Source organism: Aythya marila (assembly GCF_965140915.1).
Source record: "Aythya marila genome assembly, chromosome: 8".
Taxonomy (NCBI): domain Eukaryota; kingdom Metazoa; phylum Chordata; class Aves; order Anseriformes; family Anatidae; genus Aythya; species Aythya marila.
In genome coordinates, this window is record NC_139049.1 from 26288865 (window position 1) to 26299643 (window position 10779).

Here is a 10779-nt window from a genome sequence, read left to right on the forward strand (position 1 = left end):
AAGTATTAAAATAATGCAGAAAATTGGCTTATGCTTGACCATTGCACTGAGCAGATTGCTGGTATTTATCAGCTTGGTACAGCTTTCTTCCCACCCCAGTGTGCAAAAGGCAGGAGTTGTTTTTTTCATAGCTGTATCAGCCAACAACTACCTTGCTGCAAATTGTCTTTTATGGGGCCAGAAATGATTAAAACTTTAAAATGTACGTGACCTCTTTAGGTCACAAGGTAACAGTGAAAAGTATTTCAATTCAGACTCATCAAGAATTCAGCAGCAGCTCAGGCATACTGCTTACCTGTTACAATGCAGCACAAATAACTGCCTGCTAATTTATCATACATATTTAAACATATCCTTTAACCTCATGCTGTTTTGAGCATCAGTCTAGGTATGGTCAAGCAAAAAAAGGAAAACCAAGAACTTATTCAAAAGAGAAATATCCCTATTGACAGGTTAAGGTTTCAACCGCATTCTAAGTACAAAGCCCAGGATTTAATTGCCATTTCACAATACACATTATGTAAAATGAATGACTAACTCTGTGACAGAACTGGCAGAGTACTAAGCATCAGAGCTATTTCAGGTGATGAATTTATTCTCAATTTGTATGGAATGCTCTTAGGTGCTTCTGGTATGAAAGAAGCAAGACATGCTCTGCTACTACTGGAAGACAGAGGGAAATGTCTTTCTCACATGGCTATTCTGAAAAGCTGACATATCCTTATAAAAGAGGGAGAAGGAAAAAGTTATCTAGTGCAACTGGAAGTGTTTAGACATAGTACATTCCAAAGCTACTCTTTAGGAAAAACGCTTGCAGAAAAAGCATTTGGCTGAGCAAGTCAGAAGACTAATCCCACGGAAAACAAATCCACTGGCACAATATAACGAACAGTAACATCAGGTTCAAGGAATCCCCGTGACCGTACGCTGCCAGACAACAAACAGTGCTCTGATTTCATCAGGCTGTGTAAGCCAATGAATGCAAAATGTTAAGTGACTTCAGAACCAGGATCACACCTGTGCTGAAATTCACTTTCTGTACCCATCTTTTGGTTTCACACGTCAATGGTTAAACAATTGCAATTAAGTGGAAGAGACAGACAAGTTATGTGACAAAGATTATGCAAGGCAGTGACACAGTCAGTAGCATTGGGCTAGGAAACCTAACATGGAGAAAGGCGAGTTTCTTGCCTTGTGACCTTGTAACACTCACCACAACATGGGATTCTCTAAAGGACTTTAATTCCTAGGGACAGATACACAGCAGATTTGTTCATCAAATTGAAAGACAATTTTGCGAGGGTGATACTGTCTCCTTCAACCTTCAGGAGCCATCCCAGCTTCAATCAAGGTAAACTCTCTCTTACTGTTAAGCAATTTCAAAACTGCTACTCCCATTTAGTGGAGAAAAATCCTTAAAGTAAGAGCTCAAACTTTTGAGACATCACAGGCTGATCCAGTTTTATGCACTTGAGAAACGGATTAATCCTCTAAGCACAATCCAAAAAGAGTGTTGATAGGAATCACGGTTTTCTTTCTTCCCTAGCAGAGCAGCTTGCATTCTAGTGTTGATAACCAAAAGAAGTTCTTAAATAAAAAGGTCATTATATGCACTATATCCTGTCTTACAACAAACCAACAGGAACATTATCAGTTGCACAAAAGGAGAAAAAGCATCCTACTAGGTTTCTTCTGAGGTTCGATAGCTATTGAAGTCTTTATATATACAGGCATATTTTTTATATAATTCATATAGGCGTTTCTTTAAACGTTATCATATATCTGTCATTACATAATTAGATGTGCAGAATACAAAATATTGATGTAATACAGTAGCTTAAATGGCCTTCTTTCCAAAAAGCTATATTTATACAAATTAGTACACCTTACTGTTGCAGGATCTAATTATAACAGATAAGCAATGAATAAAATTCCCACGTCAGAAGATTTATCTGTTGAGGGGAGCTGCAAGAACTACACATTCATTTCAGCATTCAGTGGCCTTCCAACCAAAGTTCACCCCTTACAGCAACTGGTAAGAACCTTGGGGCGTACTTTAAAAGAGACTCAAGTCTGACATAAACCTATCAGGACCGCAAATACAAGAACACCAGCTTCATTTGTACAAAGGAAAAGGAAAAAAAAAACATATCCCCACAGTATTTAGCAAGGATATACTCCATTCCAACAGCTAACAGTCTGGTATAACTGTAAAGTAATGGATGTCACACACACAGCAGTTTGCTAACACATTAAGTCATCTTATAACTACATTTATACTGATATAGCTCAGACCCAAGTGTTAGTTACTACAAAAATATATTGTGAAGTGTTTGCCTTGGAATTCAGTCATTTACACACTGCTAGCCATGCTGAAGTCTAGCATGGAATAATATTCTGTATAAATTTCATTTTCTCAACAAGAATATACATACCTGTCGGTAGAATTTCTCATACACAGGATTTGCACTTGACAGCTATACAAAAAAAAAAAAAAAAAAAGAATTAACCATAAAATCCATACTTCAACTGTCTTCAACCTATATAGCTAAAGTTAGAAAACACTTTTTCTGGTCTTCAGGGAAACATGAAGCATTTATATAATTCTATTCTGCAAAACGATTAGGACTATGACTGCTCTTTATACAGTAACTTTTAGAAGACTTCTTTTCTGGAGGCAGCGATACTAACCGCTATCAGATTACTATCAGATGGGTCAGCAGGCTAGGCAGTACGAGACAGCAATTCCTGAGTGACATCAAATACAGACAAACGAGAAGAAACCTGAAGTGACACAGTCTAGGAAGTGCTCACTAATAAATACAAAGCCAGTTTTATTTCATTATCTACTACGTCATTCTTTAGAATTTAGTGCCATACACAACTAGTCTGCAAAATTTGCAGATACCCAAATTAGTTGGATTGACAAGTAAATCCAAATCAATGATGCCAAAAAAATATATGTTTTAAGGTCTTTTTTTTTTTTTTTTCCAGTTTGAATCATTGCCAGAGATCACTTCTGCCTTAAATCCGCTGCCACCTACCAGACACTTAGCGTTCACCCAAACTTAGGAGAACAAAGATAAAATGCCATCTTTGGTAAAGGCTTTTTTTTTTTTTTTTTTAATTGAACCATTCTTAGAAACTCTATTCAGCCAAACAAACAAACAAAAAGCCTGAAACCACAAAGAAGTTAGTAAACTAGTATCTGTTCCTGTACCAAGGACCTTTGGTCAAGAGATTCCCCAAAAGTGTACTGATAGGGTTCCCTCACTTTCCCTGAAGTAAGAGGCACAAAATTAGATACTGCTTTCATGAAGTACACACTGCATGAATTGTGTATTGTGTGCATGACTGGGTGCATTTATGCAGAGGGTGAGCCTAGAATCATTGCAATGGGGGTGCCGTTGCAAGCCCAGTTGGAAAACATAAGCACAACAAAAGTTAAAGTGAGTTCCACGTCATAAAAAACTTATTTTGAATATGATCCAAAAAACTAGAATTTTCCTGTCCCTTAAGAGGAATGTGATCTTAAAGCTCTGGGTCACACGCACAGACCTTTGCAGAAACTGAATCCAAACAAGGTAGCTTCTCCTGGTTTAAAGTTTAGAAATTTGCATTGAAAGACGGAAACCAACAATACGCTAGGCTCTGCCAATCACAGAGCTAGAGAAAAGGCTTCACTACAGCACATGTAAATTGCAACTATTTAAATACAAACACATGTTTTCCTATAACAACAGCTAATGAAGCTGCCAGACTTCCACACATGCTGATTATCAAAGAACATTTATTGAGAAAAAATATTTACTGGGAAACTTTGGTTTCAGAAACTATTTAGAAATGGGGGGTTTTAGTGTGATCCTGTTCAAGTACAGGAAGCGTGCTGTATTAACAGAGCACCTCACGAGGCAGATGGCAGAATAGCTAGAGATAACAGCAGCACCTGCTTTCAGATCTTTAAACCTGAATATTCAGCAAGAACGCTGCCCCAGAGGCACTCCGTTTCTAAGAGCCTTGCAGCATTGCTTGGTCTCTACTTTTGGGGGTTTTTGTTTACTTCTTTGGGGTCACGGTGGTAACAAAATTCCACATGCTGGGAAACCGCCATCAGTACCCAAAGGTTTATTGTTTCAGCCACCACCTAGGCAGGCATTTACATACCCCTCAAACCAGCCTGACGAAATACATTCACGCTTTGCCAGACCTGACCACCGCAGCACCAACACGCCACCACTTTCTGTCACTTTCCAGCGTGCCCCAAAGCACACTTATATTTACTGAACGACAAATGCTCTGCTTACCAGCTCAGCTACAACTTCAGTGGCAATCTAGAGGAGCACCTCTCCTGAACATTCAGATATTTCCTAAGTTCATTAATTCATTGTAATGTAACAGCATAGACACAGAATTCAAGTTAAAGCTACGACCAAAATAACTGGAGCAACGTTGGCCAGCACGCACCCTCGAAGCATCAATCCATCACCCCTCTTGCCCAATATCCCCCTTTGTTCAGCCAAATGTTTCATTCTTACAGCCAGACCTATCACTGTCACTCCTGGAAATATCGAGTCCTGCCACGAAAACACTAAGTGCAAAACAATCTCTTCATTCAGCGCTTGGAGCACAGGCCAGCAATTCTTGTTGATTTCATTAATGTGTCCAATACTCATTTGACCATCAGTATCGCTGTAATAACTGGAATTTCCTGTGACGACAAATAGAATAATAGTAACAAAAAAATTCCCAGACTATTTTTTTTTTTTTTTTTTTTTTTACTAGTTACAGACTTATTTTTCCTGTGAAGTATAAAATAAAAGATATAAATGTCTGGGATATTCTTGATCTTCTGAGAGAAGAAGAAAAACACTGTTCTACACTCTCTACAGCGCTGCTGTAAGATTTTCTAGTCAGCGTTCTTTTTGTGGGATTTATAACGCGCAGTTGCAGACAGTAAATTCAACTTGTTTTCAATGCAGAAAGGAAGGAGGGAGAAAAGGTCAGATTCCACTGCACACAAAAATAGAATTACGTTATTAGGATTCCCTTCAGAAGTTCATCACTTCACAAGAGTCATGTCTGCTCTAGTAATTACAGCCTTTGTGACAAAACCAGCTTCAGAACGCTAACCCAGGAAATAAAAGCCACCTTCAGGGACACCTGCCTTTTCATCTTGTGGTGCTAGTCAAGGCTTCGTGCCCCCAGGTTCTCACCCCCCGGCACACTCACATTTAGGTGTAACACAACACTGCTGCCAGGCTGGCCACCCCGCCATCCGCAGCCTTCCTTTGCACTAAGTTAAAGAGCCCAGGGTGGGAGGCTGTCTACAGAGAAAAACAGCTTCCAGGCCAAATGACACAACCTGGCAATAAGTGTCCTGCATGAAGACAGCCTCTTGCTCTTTCCTGGGTCCCAGGCAGCCTTAGGGTGGCAAAAAACTGTTCCTCTGCAGCACAGCACGGACCCTGGCTCTCTACTTCCGAAAAATAAAAAGGAAGGAAGGATAAAGTACAAGTAGTTCCAAGGAGTTCCTCTCAGCGCTCTTCCACCACTAAATGCAGCTCCCTCAAAGTTTAAGAATGGCATGAAATTAACCCAGAAAGACAAATGCAACATCCAAGGATTATTCCGCCTGGAATCCCTTCTACAGCAGAGTGTAGGAATACAAGCAAGAGCTAAACAAGTAAGGAAAAATAACAGGCAGAAAGCCGAAAAGCAGGTAAGTTTAAGGCAAGCTGGTTTTTATTATGATGCCCTTTCCAAAGGACAACAAAACGTTTTCCTGTTGTTTTTCTCTCTTATTTGAAGTGCCTCACTGCAAAGCTTTCTACCACTTTCTGTTCTGTGACCAAGAACAACTCGACTTCAGCTTGGAGTCGATGTGCTTGGTTATAGGACATACACACACAATGCGTCCCTTGAAAGAAGGATCTGAATCCAGCCTTTGTGTATTATTTTCCCCCACACACACTATAAAACTTCCTCCAAGTACTGTCTTTTTATTACTACACTGACATTGGTACTATTAGTCTCACAGACACAGAGGGAGCTACAGAGTCACTGTTCCAGGCCATACAACACAGGACCAAAATGACAAGCATTGGTGCACATTCACTTGTTTCCATCCAGTCTTAGATTTTATCCCACCTAGGTGAAAAAAAATCCATGCTGCTCCTCTACAATCACTTGATGACACAGCGTTAGATATTCCAAAACTGTTAAACAAGAGCAGACATTCTCTCCAGATTTATGTGCTTGTACTTTAAGTAGCTCATTCGTTGCTGCAATCACATTGTTTCCCTTACATTTACGTTGAGGACATTTAACAGAGCTCTTGAGTGAAAGCTTCCTTGAGATTAAAGTTTTCCCCTACAGCAATAACACAAGATAAGAAAGTATTTATAGCAAATTTATATGCACATATATTGCCATGCACTTCAGAGTCAGAACCTTCATTCCCCTTGAACAGCTGAAGCATGCGCAGAAACTCTGCCACCTTCTCTTTGCGCAGATGGCTGTCACTGCCTAATTAAATATGGTTCAATTCCATTTTCAAATCACTACAGGAAGCCTCTACTATCTTATAATCAGTACTGAACAAAGTCTGTAAAATGTGAAAACGCAGCTCCACTGCCTTTCAGCTACTATCTAACATGGCTGGTGCGCTATCAATCAAAAATTTAGTTCTACCTGCTTTTTAGGAGAGGCTGACTGGTCATGCACAAGCTTAAACACACATAAACGCGTGCACACAGTCAGATTTCTTCATCTTTCATAGAGGACAAAGAGGAACACCAGATTTCTTACTCCTGTAAAATAATAATAAAGATCAAGATCCTGGTTCTATTACTGTGTTGATCCCTAACAGAAATAGGAAGTTTGCCACAAACCTCAGGTGAAGAAGAATTAAGTGACTGGTAAGCTTTGCTTTTTGGCTCTGCATTACATCATACCCGTTACTACAAGACTCATTCATACTGTGTTTACATCCTATATACTCCAGTAACTGGCAATGCATCAGACAGGTGTCTACCTTAGCCTGTTATAATACAGAGCATCCCTTAGACAATGAAACACAGCGCTCTGGACCTGTGACAAGATATTGAAGTCTGAACTGAGACACGGGGTATGTTACAGGGTACGTAAGGGTCACTTGTTACGTGACCGTCTTGTTTATTCAAGGAGCTCAAAGCTACTTTTTAAGGTGACCACCACTTTTTCACAAAAGGCGTATTTCATAATATCAGGAAAGCAAGAAGTTATCTTTCTGTTCTCCCTGAATACTTCGGGAGAGACCCACCTTAATTTCCTCAAACTTTCAAACACAAACGAGCAGTTTCTCTGAACTACCACTTTAATTTTCAGTGGCAACAGGAAGTTTTTGAATGTCCACATTGCACCAGCCTTCAAACATCGCCCACACTCTTAATACGTATTTTCTGCATCTTCTGTCTTCACTTCCTTCCTCTGTAAATTAATTAAACCAGATAAGCAGCCATATTTGGAAGATCAAAAATAAAATAAAATTCTTCTCATTGGCTATAGCTTAATCTGAGTTTCCCAACAAGGGATGACTGCTAGATATGAACAGTTCCTTCTCACTGATGCTGTTTCCAAGCTGAAGGCAACCACAACAAAACATTCACTTGGTACAAGTTTTCTTAGAAGTTCCACACTTAATTCAGTTCTGCTCAGACCACGACACTCACCCAGCAAATGCAAGTGGCAACAAGATATTGCTTAAGGGATTCAAAATTTGGAGAACAAGATACTTCAGATTAAGTATATTCATTTTGCAACACTCTTCAAGCATGCTTGGTGTCATGAATTTCACTACAGCTACACAGGCCTGAAATATTTCTACTTATCAACCAACAGAAAACTCCATGTTACTTAAACGAAGCTGTAACATTCAAATAAACAATGGGCAGCACTCTCAGACACCGCAGCTGCAAAGCCATCTGAAAATACCCCAGTCTGATTTTGGAAACACCCGACTTCCTCGTTGTGTTAAATCGGTCACAACCACATGGGAAGGGAAAAGAAAATCTGAGACAACTGTGAGCTCGGCTGCAAGTCAAGCAGAACTGCCTCTTACTCTCTGCACGCTGTTTACAGCAGAAAGCACCATCCTGCACAGTTTGTCTCGCTGGTGTCAGTAATCGATCTAACTGCAGCCAGCAACCATCCCTCCCACCCCCATACTCACTTTCACTTCCTCACACTACATCGGAATGGATTCAGAACACTTCAGACTTTTCGTAACTCTAAAATGCCTGAAATTAGAGCCCATATTGAAGAAATGATCTTTAGGCTTGCTTGACTTTCTTAGATTATTTTTACTCAAAGCACGCACCTCCTCTCCCCACTCCCCAAATAAGAACTCCCCACACAAATGGTCAACAACAACAGAAATAGCTTCCTCAATTTAACCGCTGGTGTAAGCTGTAGTCACAGTGGTTTTAAGGACACTGGCCATTTTTCTGCTCCTGTCAATGTTATCACATTTCTATTTAGTCCCCGTTTCACGTGACAAAAAAAAAAAAAAAAAAAGTGTGTAAATTCTACAATGAAAGGATTACACAGCCTGCAAGCAATGTTTCACTGTAGAACTGTATCAGGCACTCCTCCCCTCTCCCCAAAAAAAGGGCCAGAAGAGCCCATACCCACGGAATAGCCCATAGAATTAAATTACTGGTCTAGGAAAACTTGGTACTTCTTCAACAAAGGCGTGCTTTAAACATTTTTCTTTTGCTTGAAGACCGTTAAAAAAAAAAGATACAGAAAATGCTAACCTAACATTTTTGACTATCAAAGCATACTTTCACAGAGAGTACTGTTACCTTCACAAGTATGTTTCTTTTATTTCTTTAGACCTTTAAAGACATGCTTTCTCAATGTATTTGAGAACACTGAGTTCATGTTTTCAATGAACAACCCTTTCTTTTCTTGAAATGGTTGAGGATTTCCTCACAAGTCAGCTACAGAATGGAATAACTGCCAGCTGAGTAGTCTGGCTCTGAACTTTTTGGTTTCCTCATGCATGTGTAAGTGAGTCACACTTCTTTACCAGCTTTTACATACGTGTGACAACTGACGATCAGACTGAAGCATTCCAAGCAAGGAGCGTGTGCACTGACAGGCCTGCCTCGGGCTTGTGTCAGGTAGAAATGAGAACTTCTCATGTTCCTGCTACATGAAACAAAACAGTACCAGAAGTACAGTCTAGTACCTAACAAATCTCTGGAGAATACGAAGCAGTCTCAACAGGGTACAAGCATGCACATGGAGGAATTCTACTACCATCGAGAAAGAAATTCAAGCAACAAAGAGGTTTAGGCAAAGAGATCACCTGGACACTAAAGATGCCCAAATTGTCCAAGCTCTAGGACCATGCAAGGTCCTTCATCACAAGGACCTGCAAAGCCCTTCACCATTAGGCACCTGTAAAGCTAGCGTGCAGAAGGGGTGCCCCCACACCACACAGCTAACAAGAAAAGAAGTAAAATGACTTCCAAGGCGATGTCTTTGGAGCTAAGACACCGCTGCAACAGGCCTTTAAGCGACACCCTCGCAGCTGTTCTGCACCCAGCGCAACCCCAGCACCCCCGAACCCTGCCCGAAAGCTCCTCGGGCACAGCCGCGGTGCCCCCCACGCCCCCTCCACCATGCAGGGGGCAGGTTTGTTTGCTTGTTTTTTCTGTTTTGTTTTATCTGCGCCCGGCGCCCGCTGCCTTTCCCCGAGACAAAAGACCGAGGGCGCTGCCAGCCGCGGCCCCGAGCTCCGCGGGCTGCCCCGGGGCAGAGGCACCTGCGGCCGGGCGGGGATCGCCGCGACCCCCGGGGCTCCCCCTCTCCCCTCCTTCCCTCACACGGGGGGTCCCAACCTCCCCACACGCCCCCCTCAGCCGCCACCTGACAGCGCCAGCGGCCGTTAGGCGCCCGTTAGGCGGCGGGGCAGGCTGAGGGGCGGCCGGGGCGGCAGCGAGCCGCTCCGCTCCTCGCTCCCCAGGGGCCCTGAGCCTTCGAACCTCCTGCCCGAGGGCTGAGGGAGGCGGGCGGTACCTGCGTGAGGGAGAGGTGGGCGGCCATGCTGCTTCCATCATGCACCGGCCGGGCCGCAGGAAGGACGCGCCGCCGCCGCCGCCCGCCGCCCGCTGCCCAACTTCGGCAACTTCCCCGGCCGGGCCCCGGGCAAAACCCGGCGCCGGATCCGCGCCCGCCCGCCCGGAGTCGTTGGAGTCGGAGCCCGCCCCCGGGGAGGAAAAGCGGGCGGTGGAAGCGGCTGGAGCCGGAGCGCGCGGGAGGAAGCTGCAGGGAAAAGGCGGAGCCGGGCGGGGGGTTGGTGCGGATCGGAGCCTGCCGCCTTTTCTCGTGTGGGGCTTTGTGGGTGCTTCTCGCCTGCCAAAGTGTTATACCCCGCTGGGTTAGCCATCAGCTAAACCGTCCCAAACTATATGGCTGTGGGGTTTTGGTTGTGACAGAACTGGGAACGGGGCCCAGAGGAAGCAGTGTGAGGCGGGCAGGATGAGCTGAGCCAACGCGTCCTCTCATGGCTCCACACAGCTGGGGTCAGCCCTGGCCTCCTGCCTCTGGTCCTGCAGGAAGGGAAACGCTGGCCGAGGCGCCCGTCGCTCCCCAAGGCTCTCTGTGCTTTCTCCTGCTGGGGAGAAAGCACAAGGAGGGGGGCAAACAAGCCTCATGGGAGAAAAAAATGTGAGGAAACATCACAGTGAGACAAAGAGGAGCAGGCAGGAGTGGAGAACCAACAGCACCACA

General features: G+C 43.3%; 1 protein-coding gene across 9 annotated transcripts in view; it reads right to left on the minus strand.

The window, feature by feature from the left end:
• EPS15 (epidermal growth factor receptor pathway substrate 15) overlaps positions 1-10297 on the minus strand; it is a 46680-nt gene extending 36383 nt beyond the window's left edge. For 3 of the 9 annotated variants that reach the window (XM_082766356.1, XM_082766360.1, XM_082766359.1), the window contains exons 1-2: positions 10066-10296; positions 2436-2477 (exon numbers count right to left, since the gene is read on the minus strand). In XM_082766356.1, coding sequence (XP_082622482.1) covers positions 2436-2477; positions 10066-10092 — 69 coding nt within the window. In that variant the 5' untranslated portion in view covers positions 10093-10296. Of the gene's footprint in view, positions 1-2435; positions 2478-10065 lie in introns of all 9 variants that reach the window. The other 6 variants (XM_082766354.1, XM_082766358.1, XM_082766357.1 and 3 more) reach the window with 3 other exon arrangements.
• Between the last annotated feature and the right edge of the window lie 482 nt (positions 10298-10779).